This window comes from Ursus maritimus, unplaced genomic scaffold (genome assembly GCF_017311325.1).
Source record: "Ursus maritimus isolate PB19 unplaced genomic scaffold, ASM1731132v1 scaffold_3, whole genome shotgun sequence".
NCBI lineage: Eukaryota > Metazoa > Chordata > Mammalia > Carnivora > Ursidae > Ursus > Ursus maritimus.
The window spans coordinates 73,612,684-73,631,940 of NW_024425563.1; the positions used below are offsets into that span (position 1 = coordinate 73,612,684).

Sequence of the window (19,257 nt, forward strand, 5' to 3'; positions counted from 1 at the left end):
AAATTTTACAAAAGAAAACTAATAATGAAAGAGTTTTCCAGGGCGTCTGGGTGGCTCAGTCCGTTAAGTGTCTGCCTTCGGCTCAGGTCATGATCTCAGGGTCCTGGGATCAAGCCCCACGTGGGGCTCCCTGCTCAGCGGGGAGTCTGCTTCTCCCTCTCCCTCTGCTCCTCCCTGCTGCTCATTCTCTCTCTCCCTCAAATAAATAAATAAAATCTTAGAAAGAAAGAAAGAAAGAAAGAAAGAAAGAAAGAAAGAAAGAAAGAAAGAAAGAAAGAAAAAGATTTCCATGCTAGATTTTAAAACACTACAATAAATAAATAAAGCTATAATAAATAGTATGGTGGTCCCAGGCCAAATAATTAATAAATAGATCTTCAGAAGAGATTGCTTTGGGAAGACATTAAAATATAAAATAACTAAATACGATGAACACAGGATGATAAAGTCAGTGGGGAAAGGAGAAAGGAGTAGATACTACAAGATACAGTGTGGGAAAACCAGTAGCTTCTACTTGGACTATCCTCCAAAGTCTTTTCTGTGGCCTATGAGGCCCTACATGATCTGGGTCCTGCTACCTTTCCAACCTCATTTAATAACTACCTTGGACTCACCCTGTTCCAGCCTCTTACTCACCTTCTTATCTTTCAAACACACTAAGCTCGGTACTACGTCATGGCCTTGACACCTGGCAGTTCTCTCTGCCTAGGGGCCCCTTCAGTTCAAATGTCATCCCTTCAGAGATAGCCCATCTCTGACAACTGCTGCTCAAATAGCATCCTCGCCTCCACACCAGGCACTTACTACTAATGGCACTGTCACCCTCTGAAATTATTTGTTAACACAGTCATTATCTTTCTGAAAGAGTAGGGTGAGTCCCTCCTTTTTTCTACCAAGTCCTCACAGTCTAGAATAAGTACTTACTAGAGGCTTAGATATGTCCATATATGTGTGTACATATGGGTATGTGTATCCATGTATGGATATGTATACATTATATATACATATACATGTGCATGTGTACACATATGTTTAAATACATATATGTGTATGTGTATAAGATGAAGATAAGGACCCTTACTGGCAAGGACCATTTCATACAGATTTATCTTCTACACAATAATTTTGTATTAAATGTACATATAAACAAATATTTGCCATAATGAATTTAGTTGAACAGTAAGATATTAAGTTACAGATTTATTAATAATAGCGAAAGACATATTATGTTATTTAGTATCATCACATAACATTGTCATTTAATTATAATCTTATCCCCATTACTTATTTTTATCTACACTGTAAATAGAGCAGAGTTAAGGAAATGAGACTTCCCGACCTAACTTCCAATTCAAGTTGGAGTCACGCCCTATCTTTTGCCCAATGTGATTTCTATTTTTTTTCTGCAAACTCAAGAGTGCTGGTGGAAAGCAATCAAGAGGTGACTAATTGGTAAATGATTCTGCTAAATAAGAGAAGACAAAACAGGACTTGGCCGTTTGAACAGAATTTGGATGCTTCTTGTCTGATCTTGTTCCTGCTTCTCGCTCTCCCCAACCCCAACTCTATCTCTACACCCCCTCCCATTTGGCAAAGGCAATCCCATCTGCTGACAGCTGTCATGTCTGCGTCCCTAGCTATCTTCCCCATCCCTCACTGTGAAATAGGGAAAAAAGACACTGATAGAAGGATCCTAAGTTAGAGAAACTATTTTTGTTCTAACTGGAATAAGAAGAAGGAGAGATTGTGTAAAATATAATCAAAATTTAGGAGCAGGACCATCCAAGATCTGGGAGCTGTATCACAGACTCCCTTCCCCAAAACAGGCTATAAAAGATGGGTTCCTTCTTCCTAATTATATGTTTCACATCCTAAAATAACTAACCACATCCATGTGGAGTATCTGCTTTTTTGTGGGGTGTGTGGGGATGGGTGTGTAGGGGTATGGGTGTGTAGGGGTATGGGTATGCCCACATGTGTGTGGTTGCCAGGTCACCTGTTGTAAAAGGATCAAGGAGTACTGAAAGGAAATTTTTTTCAATATCTGGGCATCACTCTGGGCAGTTTATCCACTTTTTTAAGAACAGAGAGAGATTTACAGGAAAAGAATTGTTCCAATAATACATACATAATATATGTATTATTATATATGTAGTGTATATATAATTACATATATATATATAATATTACATATATATAGTACAAACATCTTCACTGAGTCTTTCTATTTCGCAGGAATGTTTCACAATAAAGTATAATACGAGTCACCGATCTCTGAAAAGGTCCAGTGTGACCTCAGGACCAGTTTGACCAGGTCAGGCCATATGTTTGGGTTTTTTAAATATATCTGTCCTAAAGAGTGAAATTTCCCAACTGTGTGACCCCATGAAAGAACTAAAAATCGCTTGACAAAACAGGAATTGGCTGTGCTTTTCATGTGTAAACATTCCATATTCTTTATATGCCCTCTATAGAAATTACAACCCAAAGGTTGAACTCATAATTGGGTTATAGATAATTTTGTTTACTGAACATTCAGAAGGAATATTATGTAATGATGCTTTTCCTTCCATTCCAATCTAAAGTATATATTGCTGGGTCCATTCTGCAACTGAAATCCAGCCACATGTAGACTTATTTAATTTGCCTCCAGTTTAAAACAAATTAAAAAAAAAAAAAAACTCTACCAGCTCCACAGCCCAAGAATAGCTTCATAAGAAAAACAGCTTTTAAAGAATATATTCAGGGATGCCTTAACCTCAGTCGGTTAAGCATCTGCCTTTGGCTCAGGTCATGATCCCAGGGTCCTGGGATCAAGTTCACATTGGGCTCCCTGCTCAGCAGGGAGCCTGCTTCTCTTTCTCCCTATGCCTACAGCTCTCCCTGCTTGTGTTCTCTCTGTCAAAAAAATAAATAAAATCTTAAAAAAATTAAAAAATAAAGAGTATATTCACTTTTTTGCCTTTCTGCTCCTTAACCAACACAACATACATACATACATATATATATATATACATACATATATATATACCATAAAATGAAAACATTCTTCACAAAAATAAAAAATCTTTTTATCAAATCTTAAGGCTCTTAAAGCTTAAAGAAATCAGCGAACTGCCACCTATGTGTAATAAAGATCCAATGTAAAAATAAAAAAAGAGTACATTGTATATTCCTCAGCCCAGGAACCTCCATTTATGTTATTATTTTATACTCTGTACTTCTTGCAATTTCAAATTTCCACTGCAACAGGAGGGAAAATGCCCAATGGCAGTTTATGCCCATATCTCGAAAGAAATTCTGCTCTACACTTAGCATCCCAGAGGATCCATCCTCTGATAAGTATGGCCCATATGTGTTTCGCCTTAGGAACAGAACATTTTGGGCTGAGATTTCTCCAAAGGAAGTGAAGTGGTTTAGGGTAGAATGGACATGAATAAGTATCCCTTCTTTGTTTGAGAACTGAAAATCAAGGCTTTACAAATGTCAGGAACCAGAAACCAAGGCTGGGCCATCCACAGGAATAATGATTTAAAGGAGGGAAGGAAGGGAATTTCCAAGTGTGGACTTTCCCTACTTATGCTATTAAATTTGATTTTCTCATGTTAAAAAAATTAAATAAAATTTAAAAAATAAAGGAGGGATAGGAAAGAGTCAATGAACTAGAAACCTAGGAATCTGACTTTCCAAATCACACCTATATATAGATGCTCAGCTTTTGGAAGCTAGCCCAAACACTTTTCCTCTGTTTCTTTTTTGCTGCTTGCCTTCTCCCCAGTTGACAGCCTCCATCTTATCTGGGCTTCTCTGTGTCCTGGCGAATTCCAGCCTCTGGTTTCTAAGTTTGTATGGCTTCCCAGCCTGGAATTTAGTACCTATTCTGCACAGCCGAGGAAGGAAAATATAGCAAGCAAGGAAAGAAAGTCTCTGCCCTCAAGGTGCTTACATTCTAGTGGGAGAAAAAAGATAACAAACAAAATAAGTAATTAAAATACATACTATTAATTGACCATATGACAAGGCTGGTATTTGAACTTTTTCACCTGCAAAAATGGCGATTTCATATGAGTCAACCTATATATTAAATGGCGATGAATATTATTTTAAAAATGAAGTAGAAGAGAATAGGTAGTAAGGTTGATGAAGGATGAGGGCAGAGAGGGTTACAATTTAAAACAGGGCAAACCAGCATCCCTGGGTGGCTCAGTAGGTTATGTGTCCAACTCTTGATTTTGGCTTGGGTCATGATCTCAGGGTCATGATCTCAAGGCCCAGAGATCAAGCCCCACAGCCGCTCTGCACTCAGCATGGAACCTGTTTAAGATTCTCTCTCCCTCTCCCTCTGCCCCTCTCCACCCTCCTGCTCACATGCTCTCTCTCTCTAAAAAACAAAAAATAAAATAGGGCAATCCCTTCCTACATGGTACAATTATGTGAGACTGCTTTTGCTACATTATCATTATTTTTCTAAGGAGCATGCATTCCTTTATAATGAGTTTTTTAAAACTTTATAATATCAAAGTTGCTGGAGAACCACAATGAGTCACCTAAACATGTAAATTCTAGGGCATTTACAGCAAGCAGGAAGATAAGATACAAATTATATTAACACAGTCTTATGCTCTATGATATTAGATTAAATACCATGTGGTACAAAGCATTTAATTATATATGTTCTAAGCCATTAATTTTAAAAACAAGCAATAAATTGTATTTTAATGAGCAGAGTAGAAATACAGTTTATGTTATTTTTTCTTTTTCAAAGATTTATTTATCTATTTTAGAGAGAGATAGTGTGTGCATACATGCATGAGCTGGGGGAGGGGCAGAGGAAGAGGGAGAGAAAGAACTCCAAGCCGACTCTCCACCGAGCACGAACCCCCATGCGGGGCTCAATCCCGTGACCCCGAGATCATGACCACAGCAGAAATCAAGAGTAGGCCACCCAAAGGACTGAGCCACCCAGGTGCCCCCATGTTACGTTTTTTAAATTTATGTTACATTTTTAAAATATACATGATCAAAGAACAAACAACTCCTATTAACGGATCATCCAAATAGTTTCCACCTAAAACAATGCTTTTCAGCACTTAAATTGTTTGTGAACGACAAAAATGTGAGAAGAGGGGAGACATACTTACAAAAGGTATCTATGAGACAGCTCAATTAAAAAATAAACTAGGAGTGCATGGGTGGCTCAGTCAGTTAAGCAACCGACTCTAGGTTTTGGCTCGGGTCATGATATCTGGGTTGTGAGATGGAATCCCACATGGGCTCAGCACTCTATGCTCAGAGCATCTCCTGCTTGAGATTCTCTGCCTGTCCCTCTCTGCCCCTCCCACACTCTCTCCCTCTCAAAAATAAATAAAAAATAAACTAATACTTGGCTTAAACATTAACACAACACAAATGGTATTATAACGCTTTGTAAATAAATTCCATAAAAACTAGGATACTAGTAAGACTAATTATTAAATGAATACATTGGACATGGCCTGGCATCTAAAAGGAAGATGGAATTCTCCTTCCAAATACTGACTGACCTAGCTCAATAATCTAACAGTTCATATGTGCCCATTCCCCAAAAGAAATCTAAGCCAGTACTGCTCAACAGAACCTTTTGCAGTGATGGAAATGTTCTGCCTTGTCCCATAAGGTAACCACTAGCCACACATAGCTATTGAACACTTGAAGGGTAGCTAACGAAACTGAAAAACAGAATTTCCAAAATTACATATTTACAGAAAAATCACAGTATCTTAAATCTCAAAGAAACTTACTCCCAAATCAATGCATCTAATGCCATTATTAGGAGTCACACATCATGCAGCCAATCCTCTGAATCACTGAGCAAAAAAGGTAACTCTTTTCTGCTGTTCTTAAGAAAGACAATTTCATACCCAAAATATTATTTTCACAATTAATTGCATTCATAGGAACTTAGGTCAGATATACTCTTATGCAAAATATTAGAGTAAGTCTTGCCCTCCACATTACCTCCTTCAATCTTTTACAGCTGTTCAATTTCAAATGGATAGCCATTTCCTGTTATTTGCCAGACTTTATAACTTACAATCAATAGATACAAAAGTTTTAAATGTAGTATGTAACTGATATGGGAAGATGAAGTAAAATATAGTAAGAAAACAAAACTTCACAAAAGGTTATAAAAGTGGATTGAGTGTGTATCTGGCAAAAGGAGTGCAGCTCAACAAAAACTTACTGGTTTAGCACGACGTCAAGAATAAAGGATGTTCCAAAGGCATCAACCTGGAAGCTTGCCTGGTCAACATGAGTCAACTGCAATATCAAAAAGATAAAAGGTACTTATTATTCAGCCATAGCAATCAGACAATAAGCAATTATTACGATGATTCAAAAAGGTTTATAATATCATAAATTAGAAAACCAATTCAACATGGAGATTAAATGAAAAAAAGTAAAACCGGCACCTTCCTAGAAGCCAAGCATTCACCAATCTGAAGTAAAGTAACACCTCACCCAATAAGGCAGGTGCCCTACCTTTCTGGTTTATCTCAAGTAGCTAAACAGTTCATTTCCAAGAAGACCACACCTCATTCATTTTACTCTATATTAAATGTCTGGCTCCTTTAAAATTAAACTTTGTACATTAAAAAGGAGATAGGGGATAATATGTTCAAGAGTAAAATAATAAGATGAATACGAGCTATTTACAAGGAAGATATCTAAATTTCCAAAAAAAAAACCTTTTTCATCCTACCTGAAATACATACTTTAAAAATATTTCAGTTCTAATTTACCAAACATAATTTCATAAAGGTTTCCACCTATTCCTAGAGCAAAACTGAATCTCTGCTACCTATTGAAAATATCACCTTCAAAAATTTGTTTAGGAAAAAAAAAAATCACTACTTCCTCTGCTATTCTAGGAACTCCCAGAGAAAATCACAAGGGACCCTAAAAAAAAAATGTAATGTTACCAATAACACTAATATTAACATATTGAATAATCATATGCATTAACTGAAGAGAAGGAAACAAAACCAATTATTGTTTGATTCTCCAAATATTAACTGTAGCTATAGGTAAGCAGGAGGACTATGAATTACATTTTTTGTTTATGTTTCTCTAGTATCCAAAATTTCTAAAATAAACTGCCTAATTCCAACAGTGAGAATAAAACAAACACTATTTTATAGATAAAAACCATCTGAGCAACCGTATTTAAGTAGTACGTGAGGCAGATGGTGTTACTGTTCCCAGAGAACCAGCACATCTTAAAAAAAGAAACATCCTAGGATTCTGTGGGCCACTTAAGGGCACCTCAATCGTCCCTGGGATTTTCACACACAGTAAGCTTATGGTATTAGGTAAGAGAGAGAAAGCTTAATTAATAATAACAAAGCTTTTTGGAAAGGACAATTCTTGTGTTTTTTTTTTTTTTAAAGATTTTATTTATTTATTTGACAGAGATAGAGACAGCCAGCGAGAGAGGGAACACAAGCAGGGGGAGTAGGAGAGGAAGAAGCAGGCTCATAGCGGAGGAGCCTGATGTGGGGCTCGATCCCATAACGCTGGGATCACGCCCTGAGCCGAAGGCAGGCGCTTAACCGCTGTGCCACCCAGGCGCCCCGACAATTCTTGTGTTTTAAAGTATTTGAAATAAGTAGGAGAATGCCATACCTCAGTTGCTAACACATTCCAATCCCCATGGAACCCCAAGAATGAAGAACTATTTGGATACCTCTCAGCCTCATTACCTTATTAACCATTCAACTTTGACTCCTGGTTCTCCCCAGGTAATACCCAGGCTATCACCAAACTCTGGCTTTTTTTCTTTTTTATAATTTTTGAAGCCACACCTTACTCTTCATTCCCATATCTGCCACAGATCATATTCTCCCTGATCTAAAATTGACTCTTTACCAAAACCCCAAATGTAAGCCCCAGATTTTCTACTGTACCAAATACAAACTTTCTCTCCCTGGATATCAAGATCCTGCACAATCACCTCCCCCCACCTCAGACATAATGGTACCCAAGTCCCCAAGGACCCACCCGTACCCTATCCATGGTCAATCCTCCCTTCTACTCTTTAATTCAACAAGCTGGGTGCATTCCACCTTTTTTTTTTTTTTTTTTTTTTTTTTTGTGGCTTTCATTCACCACTTCCGTGGAGTGCCTTTCTGAACCAGACCCTTGGGTAGTGATCTTCACCAAGGCCATTTCCCAGAAATGGCCCCTATCCATCCTTGCAGACGTAGATGAAGCTCCTCTTAGGGCTGTCATAACAAAGTGCCCCAGACAAGGTGGCTTCAACAACAGAAACTGACTTTCTCATAGTTTTGGAGGCTGAAACTACAAGATCCAGGGGTAGGCAGATTTGGATTCCCTTGGGATCTCTCTCTTTGGCTTCTCTCTGTCCTCATATGGCCTTTTCTCTACACATGTGCACACCTGGCCCACCCTAATGACCTCTAAACTCAGTTACGTCTATAAAGGCCTTATCTCCAAACAGAGTCACAGCAGGGGTTAGGGCTTCAACATAGGAATTTTGGAAGAGACATGGTTCAGTCTTACCTCTCCTCTTCCATGAAGTCTTCCCAACCTTTTCCAACCTCCTTCTCCCCTCCTCCTCAGTACCGTTCGCTACAATATGAGGGCCTCAGGACTGACCAGCATCAGGTACTCAATAAGTATTCCCTAACTGACTCATCTGAGGGTTAGTTTTACCAGTCACTTGGATACATAAACAAACAGCAATGGAACAGCTATAAATTACCTGATTACAGAAATGCACTCCTTCCATCAAGGTTGTTCTTGATGCCACATCTTTCTGAGTTTCCCGAAGTGCTAACGACCATGTTTTTGGAACAGCCTGAGGAAAGCACTGCTTACCAGAACTGATGTTTCCATTAAAACCTCTCTTCTCTCCATTCTTTATCGGCACTTAACTGGGGTGAACAGGGCAGAGGCCCCATGTTATTCATCATGGTATCTTGATTCAGTGTAGGGATCAAGATAACATTACCATTCTCTTTTTTTGCAATATACTTACTGTTTATATTAATTTCATCTAATTCTTACATTTTGCTTTTCCTGCAGCTTCCGTTTAAAACATCTAGTATCTTATTTTATTGATCTCGCATGTGTCCCAAAGAGAAACACGTCACTTAAATTCAAAAGAAGAATCTATTGACAGCATGTTTCACGGGTGGTAAAAACCATTTGCATTATTGATAATAATAGGAACAAGAGTATATTAATATTGTTTTAATCTAAGGCAAGCTTCCTTAGACTGTATACAGATTGATCACTCAACAAGTATCTTCTGAGAGTCTAGCAAGTGCTGGGCACTATTCTGATTTGGTAGACAAGGTAGTGAAGAAAACTGACCATGTTTCTCTGTTAGTGGAGCTTATTTTCTAGGGGAAGGAGACAGAAAGTGACAAATAAAATGACGGAAGATGAGCAATAAAAAATAAACTGAGAAAATAAATACACTATTTCCAGATTTAATAAAAACAAGATAAACAGGTGACCAGGGTAGATGGGATTCTAGGTGGTCCTGGAAGGCTTTGGGAGGAACTGGCATCTGGGTGACATGTGAATGACTAAAAGGAATCTGTAGTAGATAGAGTAATGGCCCTAAAGATGCCCGCACTCTAATCCCCAGGACCTAGGAACATATGACCTTACATGGCAAAAGGGAATTTCCATATGTGATGAATTTAAGGATCTTGAGATGGAGAGATTATCCTGGGTTATCCAGGTGGGCCCAATCTAATCACAAGAGTCCTTATAGGACCAGAGTCTTAGAAGGGTCAGAGTCAGAGAAGGAGATATGATGATGGAAATAAAAATTAGAATAAGGTGAGGCAAAAGCCATATGCCAATGAATACCGGAAGCCTTTAGAAACTAGAAAAGGCAAGGAACAATTCTCCCCTACAGCCCCCAGAAGGAGCACAGTATTGCAACACCTGCATCTTAGTTTTGTAAAACCCATTCCAGGCTTCCAATCTCCAGAACTATAAGAAAATATATTTTTGTTGTTTTATAATATTAAGCTTGTGGTAATGTATTATAGCAGCAGTGGGAAACCAATACAGCATCACCGGCAAAGTCCCCAAACATTTAGAAAATCGGCTCCAAAAAAGAGCTGATCTCACCAGCGGTTCAATGTCATTCTCCTCCATGGGTTGATTAAAACCAAGGCACTCAGAGCCGGAGCTGAGACATCCAGGAAGGCACAAGGATCAAACTCCAACACAAGACTGCCCAGCCAAACCAAACTTGCAGTGGTGATCACTAAAATAAATGTTAGCATGGTTTCTTTGCATTCTGTGTGTTCCTCTCCCTTTCCGGAATCTGCCTTCCCCATGTTTGACTTAAAAAGCAAGCCAAAGAGATAATTAAGTAGAATTACGCTGACTTCATGCTATATTAACAATCCGGCTTCTTAGCCAACACCATCGATGTGAGCCAGGATGGTTCTCTGAAAGTCAATCTTAGACCCTGCCTTTTAGATCAAAGGAAAAGGAAAGGTTTGCAAAGACAGAATTAGTATAATATCAGGATTTCCCCCTTTTTTAGGGGGGATGCTAACATATATTGCCAAACAAAAATTCTAATACTTATTAACTTTCACTTGAATGTTAGAAGGTAGTAATGGCTCTCAGAGATATTTAAAAAATGTAATTTTGCAGAAATGCATTCTTTCTAATTACTACGTAAGAATGACTTGTGATTTTAAAAACTACTAATCAAACGTTTCCTTATCATACAATAATATGAAGAAAACTCTTAAAGCTCATATAATACAACATCTTTATTTTAGAAATGAGGACACGTGCCATTGTAGGCCAATGTCATTTGCAAAGTCACACTAACTTAGTAGCAGAAGCTGTTCGCAGAACGCTTCATCCCCTTTCATTCTGCTTCATTCCCTTCGTTCTGAAGGTGCTTGCAGGTTTTACTGGGTTCTTATGAGTAATTATTATCATAGGAGCATTTTTAGAGTCATTAAAATACTCTAGAGAGCATTTTTAAAGCATATGAAAAGGAAATTAAATGATGAAAAACAATGTTTAGAACTCTGTTTTTGGGACGCCTGAGTGGCTCAGTTGGTTAAGCATCTGCCTTTGGCTCAGGTCATGATCCCAGCGTCCTGGGATTGAGTCCCTGCATCAGGCTCTCTGCTCAGAGGGGAGTCTGCTTCTCTCTCTCTCCCTCCACCCCGCCACACTGCTTCTTCTCTCTCACCCTCTGACAAATAAATAAATAAAATCTTTAAAAACAAAACAAAACCCTGTTTTCACCAGAAAAGTCAATAACGTTACCACATCTGACACAGAGCCCATGTTCTGAGACCAATTTGATTATACCCTAAGAAATTAAGAATTAATTTAAAGTAGACATGGAAATCCATCTTTTAAGGTAAAAAAAAATCACACAGGTGTGGTAAGTGTGTGAGTGTATGTGTGTGTTGTAAGGGCTGAGATAGCAGTGAGGCTGACATCTATAGAAGCTATGAAACAAAAGGTGGAGGGAAAAACATGCGAAGATATAAAATAACTATCCAGATGGCAAGAAAACTTAATAAATCAATAAAATTACGTAAGGATAATTTTAATTTCAAATTCAAGAAATGAATCACAGAATTTTAGGACCAGAAGAACCTGCTATAAATTCCCAGATTGAGGCCTATTTATTATTCATGGGTAACAGCTGAAATTTAAATGTGAGGCTAACATAACCCCATGCTCCTGTGCATTTTGCCTCTTGGCAGCCTTTTTCTCCTTGCATCTCCTAAAGCCCATGAACCATGGCCAACCTCCATATTCCAAAGATCAAATAAGTACAAATGAGCTTTTCAAGACTGCTTTATTCATAACCATTTTTTAATTTTTTTTATTTTATTTTTTTTAAAGATTTTATGTATTTATTCGACAGAGATAGAGACAGCCAGTGAGAGAGAGAACACAAGCAGGGGGAGTGGGAGAGGAAGAAGCAGGCTCATAGTGGAGGAGCCTGATGTGGGGCTTGATTCCATAAGGCCGGGATCACGCCCTGAGCCAAAGGCAGACGCTTAACCACCCAGGCGCCCCCATAACCATTTTTTTAAAGCTAAGCTGACACTGAAACTTTCATGGGAGAATCAGAACTTTGACACAAAGAGAAAGACAAGGAAGTTTTGGGTTTTTAATTAAGCCCAACTTGAATAATGAATCAATGAATACCAATGGGTGGGAGTATTACCAGTCAAATGGCATTGTGTAACCCCGTAACTGTGAAAGTAATTAACATTATTAAAAAGAAGTCTTTAATGCATGTAACAGAATCTTTAGCTTTTCTGCATCCTAAATACTTCTCTGCTATTTGATTGCTTCCAGTTAGTTTAAAAAAAAAAAAATACAAGTGTAATTTCTGGCATCTAATATACCTTGAGCCCAGTAAAAAAGAAAATACCAGTAATCGCTTGCATATATTATCCCTTTTTGTTCTGCAACAGAAAAAGCCAACTGAAAAATCACCATCATCTCACTGTAATTACTCCACGGCCTTATGTGAACTTCTGACAAGAGAGCTCAAAGAGACACATCTAATAACACTAAGATTCCTCATTCTACCATTTGTTGTGGCCGCAGCAGGATAGTGCTCCCCTGGCTGGTGAGTTAAGATATGGAAATAATTCCATAAAGTGGAATTCTGTGAAGCGCTAACATGTGTGAGCCTGACTCGTAACCAGTTCCCATGGTCTTCCCCTCTAGTTGAACTTGCTCTCCAACTCAAATGCCAGTTCTTGCATTGACTTTATTTGATGTGAAAATTTTTACAATTGATGCAAACATGTTCAAATGATGGGACACACCCTCGTTTTGGGATGGAGGACCCAAGAGCAGATATTATGCCCTATAAATCTCTGCACCTAGGAACCTCTAGGTGAAACCAAATATAATCACAAAAAAAGAAAAAAAAAAGTTTCTTTAATGAGTTCTTGGCAAGCATTCTCTGAATTTGTCCGGCTGCAGTTTCCAGTTCTGGTGGCACCGGAAGCCCTAAAGGCTGTGAGTGCCTGGCAGCCAAGGGCCCTTCTCTGCAGTGGCCCCAGCTCCGACAACTGGAGGCAGAGAGACTCTGCTGACAGAGGCACCATCTCTGATGTTCTCATCTCCATTCAGGAAGTCAGGCAGCCTCATTACCTATTTATGCTCCAGCTATCTTCTGATAAATCAGTCTCTCCATCATCTTGGCCATTAACCGCCCATTACTAGGCCTTCATTTAAGGCCTGCACAAGAAACGCTTACTCGTATAATTCTGAAGTCAGAGCAGCCCTTTAAGATCTTTAGTGGCCTGAGAACAATATAATATGTAGTGATATTGAGCTGTAATTAAATCTGAGTGCAAGGAACCCCAACGCTGGGATGCAACAAAATCAGCAGACAAAATGAGCAGACGAAAGACGAATCAGCCCTGGGAAACGGATACTCTTCCTTACTGACAGAAAGTATGGGAGAAAGATGAAAGGTCCTCCTGACCCCACTAGTGACTCGATATTTAAGAGTGAGTCATGAAACCTTCCTATACTTCATCTTGCTTTTCCCCAAATGTGAACGGAAAAGAGTATTAATTATAGAATGCTGTGAGAAAAACACTTTAAAATTTTTGCTTACGGTGAAAGTATATAAAAGCTTGTTACAAAGAATAATGTAACTACTGAAAGCTAAGTAAAAGACAGGTAAAAAGAGCAGAGGAGGGAGAATCGGTAAACGGTTAAGCTATAACATTATCAAATGAATAACTAGTCAGTTCGGCTCTAAGTCAGATCATTTTAAGAACACGCCTCAAAATAAGGGTTGTCTCTTGCCAGCTGGGTCACAGTCTCTCCTGGAGACAACATCGGAAACAGGCTAAGTCCAAAGAATAAAATTAAAAATGGTGAGTTCTTCACATCAAGATTCGCTTCACTGGGGCGCCTGGGTAGCTCAGTCGTTAAGCGTCTGCCTTTGGCTCAGGGCGTGATCCCGGCATTCTGGGATCGAGTCCCACATCGGGCTCCTCTGCTATGAGCCTGCTTCTTCCTCTCCCACTCCCCCTGCTTGTGTTCCCTCTCTTGCTGGCTGTCTAAATAAATAAAATCTTAAAAAAAAAAAAAAAAAGATTCGCTTCACTCAGTGCTGGTATGTCAATGGACTTTTGTTTGCTTGCTTGCTTAATTTCATCTTCTTTACAAAGATATTAGAGATGTCTGAGAGCTATGGCTCACTTCCACTAAAGGGCCAGCTCCGAGCATTCAAGGAAAGAAGAATCAGAAATAACACTGAACAAAATCCCATGGTGAATAGCTGGCACATAAGAATTCCATAGCATTTTCCTTGGGAAGCAAGTTCACATGGGATAAAAAGGATTTTTCTCTCCTAGAACTAAAGATTAAAGCGACATAACTCTGGAGGGCTTTCTGCTCACACATAAACATAAATTTACACACACAAATACTAAACTTTAAAAGGGCCAGATTCCTAACTCCCTAACATAGCTCAACTGTCCACAAATTTTCCAAGAACATAGTGAAGAAATCAAGTAAAATATTGTAAGAACAAAGCTCCTGCTTCAAAGAAGAAAAAAAAAATAGGCAGTAAGTTTCTAATGGCAAAGATATTCCAAAGGTGTTTTTCATCTGTAACTTGACAGTCCCCCACCAAAGGCTTTCTTCATTAGGACACCAAATGAGAGAATTCCAGAGATAAGAGCCCCTGCAAAAGTATTTCTTTTTTGTTTTGCTTTGTTTCTCAAGTACCTAGAATAAAGATTGATATGAAGAACACACTCGCGATCGTAATTTTCTAATGGCAAAGATATTCCAAAGGTGTTTTTCATCTGTAACTTGACAGTCCCCCACCAAAGGCTTTCTTCATTAGGACACCAAATGAGAGAATTCCAGAGATAAGAGCCCCTGCAAAAGTATTTCTTTTTTGTTTTGCTTTGTTTCTCAAGTACCTAGAATAAAGATTGATATGAAGAACACACTCGCGATCCTACCACAACTAGGAAGGAAAGGAAGAAATGCAAATTTGTGTGAGAGAAAGAAAAAGAGAAAACATGACCAGCCATCTCTGAGGAAACCATGTCTCAAAACCATGGAATCTTCCCATGCACGCAGAGGTTAAAACATAGTGAGAAACTCTTATAGAACTTCAGTGTGACATGAATCTGCCCCCCAGATTCTTAAACTGATGGGCTTCCACATCATTAAGCCAGCTACCAGCTGGCATCTCCAAGCTGCTTCGAAGAATAACTCCTTGCCTTCACATTACAGAAAAACTTTCAGAATCCATCCATGATGTCTGAGAGAAAACACAAATACGCAGTAAGAAAGCTTTTGTTATGTGTGCTGCATTACATGTACCTGTTTATAATCTTTCTGGGATGCTAACTTCAAAACCATCAAAATCTAAAGAAATTAAGTCAGTACCATTTTTCAAACATGTTACTAGGAAAACCCAAAGAGGTAACAAAATAATGAAATTATTCTGTTGGATGGGGGCAATGAAAGAAACTCCAGAAATCACTTTTACTTGCACTTCCTTCTATTGGAGCCAGTCACTATTGGCCCTAGCAATAAATAGATCATTCTTGTCACCTCATCTTTAGCACTAAACGCTTTCCCTAGAAAAGTGAAATGCCTTTTAAAAATACATGGACTGTAAATAATCTCTGAAAGCAGGAAATTCTAAAAGATACGGTTATTAGGAGAGACAGAAAAGCTCAACCAATCAAGTCACATTATCCACTGTACCTCCGATCATTCTTGCATGTGCCTTTCTGGGCATGTGTGTAAACGTCATGGCAAGGAAAGTTTGTTGCCAACCATAACCTAGAAAATAATCACTACTAGAAACAAGCCAACTCTATAAGCTGGTGAGTCTGACGCCAAAATGTCTGAATAGAAGGAATACCTGCTGCCCGAAAAGAGGGAGACAGGACACAGATCGTCACTAAAGGGTCTTTGAAACTAAGACAAGCTAACGGTGTCTCATGATATAAAGTCAGAATCAAGTGTAGAGTATCCCTTGGCCCTGAAACATACCTTCACACAAGAAACACACACATATACACAACATAATATTAGAGATCTCCAATTATTTTTACGATTTTATGTCTAAATATAAAAAGAAATAAAATCCTTAGTCCCACCACTCTTTTCTTCACTGGGATATACTCAGCTTTGCTAGAAACAACTTCATGTCAAAGGCATGAGAGAACAAGACTCCCTCTACGTAAGAAACAGAAAGGATAAGTAAATAGAGTCAAAGCAGCCATGGCCTCCTTAGGGTGGGCTGGTGGAGCTGGGGAGCCATTTTTTTCCTTCCCTCTGTTTAAACTCTTGGCCCTAACAAAGGAGCACACATGCAGAGGCACTGGACTGGTTTTCAATGTTCCATAAATGACCTGGGTCTCTATGCTGCTGATGTGTTTTGATATGAAACTGAACAAACTCTCTAGTTGTTGCCTCTACTGAGCACAAATGAGACCCTAATGAGGGCTTCATGCATCTGACATGCTGGGTTAAAGAAAGGATTCCTACAAGACGTCTTGATTCTCTTTTACAAAGGGGACAGCCAGGGCACGGTCTTTCTGTCCATTTTATGATAGTTTTTTACTGGTAGTTGCTCGGAAGCAAATGAAGACTTTGAAGTAACATAGAGTTCACTTTTCGATTAATTTATTAAATGATACCGTAGGAGAATTTATTCACTGCTGCGAAGTGTGTAGGTAGGGGCTCTGAACTACGCCCACTGAGTTTCTGGGAAGCTGCCTCATGGCAGGGACTGCTGACTGAAATGTTACCCAAATCAGCATCCTCAGCAAACTGCCACCGAGCCATCCCCTTTGTCATTCTCTAGCCTTCCCTGCATGGGTCCACCATCTCCATACTGCCCCCACCTCCTGAACCCCTTCAGTATGCACAGGACTCCATGAGAACCACAGAAGACTTGGAGGAAATACAGTCTCTGTCCACAGATTTTAATTGTCTGCAAAGACACTTACCTACCATATAAGGGAATAATCCAGCACTGAAGTGTTTTATCCTAAAGAGTTTCCCTGTTTAAAAACTGTGAACAGTTTCTTATGAAAAGCTGCAGAGGGTACTGGCTAAGACTTTAGATTCTAGAGCCAAATTTCCTGTTTCAAATTCTACCTCCACCCCTTCCCCAAGTTAATGATCTTTTTGCAAGTTATTTAAACTCTCCATGCCTCAGTTTCCCCATTGAGTAAATGGGAACAACAGTCCCAACCTCAGCATTGCTGGGAAGACTGAGTACACGTAAGATGCACAGAACAGCCTAGCCCTATCGGTGCTGTCTCTCATTGTACCACATGGGTAGCACAAGTCTGAGTACATGTAAATCGAACTCTGTATTACATCCAGGACTCAGAATTCTTCTCGCTTACCCACTGTCACTTCCAGATGACAACTCCTCCGTCCCTCTCTGAGGTCCATGCCTTATGGCTACATCACCCTCCACTCTCTGTACCAAGTGCCTATGTATTCCCAACACTTAGCACTTTGCTTGGCACAAAGATATGTGCTCACCTATGAATTTAAAATAAACGTGACATCTGTTCTCTGACAATGACATAAATAAAAGTTTTTTATAAATTGGAATTAGCCAAAAATGGGAAGTGGCTCTCAGGAATATAATCATAATAAAGATTGCTTTCATTTAGTTTAAACTATTTTATTGGCTACTTTTAGTTCTCAGTGGTTACAAACACTATCATTGTTACTGAGGGTGTATAACCCTTTTTAGCATGTGTGTTCCTCTGCTGGTCCTTGAAAATTTCTGACCTGTATTTCATGCCCAATTTATTCAACTAACATTTGTTAGTGAGTGTGGTAGTCATTGGGCCATGTGACTTGAAATATACATTACCTATAGGACAGAGGGAGAAAGATGGGACTTGGAATTTTAGGGAAACTCAATGACTTAAGTGATTCGTTTCCCACCTATTAGGAAAAATATATCTATTCAAAACTATTTTGAGGTGCCCCTGGGTGGCATAGTCTGTTAAGCAACCAACTCTTGATTTCAGCTCAGTTATGATCTCATGGTTGTGAGACTGAGCCCCTCGTTGGGCTCCACACCCAGCACAGAGTCTGCCTGAGATTCTCTCTCTCTCCTTCTGCCCCTCTTGCTCATGCTCTGTCTCTGTCTCTGTTCCTGTCTCTGTCTCTCTTTCTCTCTAATAAATAAATCTTTAAAGAAAAAAAAAACGATTTTGAAAAAAATGATTGTTAAGCCTATTTTATAAGTTCTTGAGACAGTTCCTCAACCCCTATTTGTGGTCTGTTCCAATGCTGAATCACCTTATTTTCCCTCTTACACGGCTAACAAAGCTCTCTTAATGCAATTTAGGCCTATTGCCTCCATTTGTGAAATAGGATATGTTCAAAGATCAGTTGGAAGCATGCCTCTCACCTCTTAGGCACAGGAGAAATTATGTACTACTTTGTAAGTTTACATCAGGCTAGCACTAAAAATATCTACCAACCACACAGAATAAAACATCCTGCAAAGAAAGTAAACCATAGCCATGCATGTACTAAACATAAAGAGAGAAGTACATTTAACTGCACAGAAGTAATATTGCCTTTCAAAGAAGAATCCAAAGGCATAATATTGTGGGGAGGTGGAGGGGAATGGATTACATTCAGACACCAAAGTGAAAATCTGTATGGTCTTCTTTGGTGAGAAAATGCAATTTTGAGAACACAGGATACAACCGAAAATACTGCCAGACACATGGGTAATTCCAAATATTTACCCCAGTACAGTTTTCAATGAGACCTTCCAACACAAATCTTTGGAGTAACAGCCCTGTTACTCATAAATTACAGACACGCTAGTTTTGGGGTCATTGTACTGGCTGTTCTTTCATTCCAGAATGCTCTTCCTGATATATATATGCCTGGCTCACTCCCCACTTCCTTCCAGTTTTTTCCCAGTGTCACTTCTCTGTGAGACATAGAGGACCACCCTATTAAAAATTAACAACTATAATACCCACATACAGTACAGGGGTACTCCCAATCCCCATTACCATGCTGTATTTTTCTCCTTTTCCACAGTACTCACCACCTTCTAATACACCATATAATTTATCATTTACTATGTGTTTATCTACCCACTAGAATATAAGTCCCATGAAAAAGGAAATCAGGTTTTTTTTTTTTAATTCACTCATGTATCCCAAGGGCCCAGAACAGTGC

The 19,257-nt window shown here is 39.0% G+C and overlaps 1 protein-coding gene across 1 annotated transcript in view; it reads right to left on the reverse strand.

The window, feature by feature from the left end:
* Window positions 1–19,257, reverse strand: part of ADAM22 (ADAM metallopeptidase domain 22) — a 213,965-nt gene that overhangs the window by 174,865 nt on the left and 19,843 nt on the right. Inside the window, exon 3 of the mRNA XM_040644568.1 lies at window positions 6,224–6,300. Within this exon, the coding sequence (XP_040500502.1) occupies window positions 6,224–6,300 (77 nt within the window). The remainder of the gene's footprint in view (window positions 1–6,223; window positions 6,301–19,257) is intronic.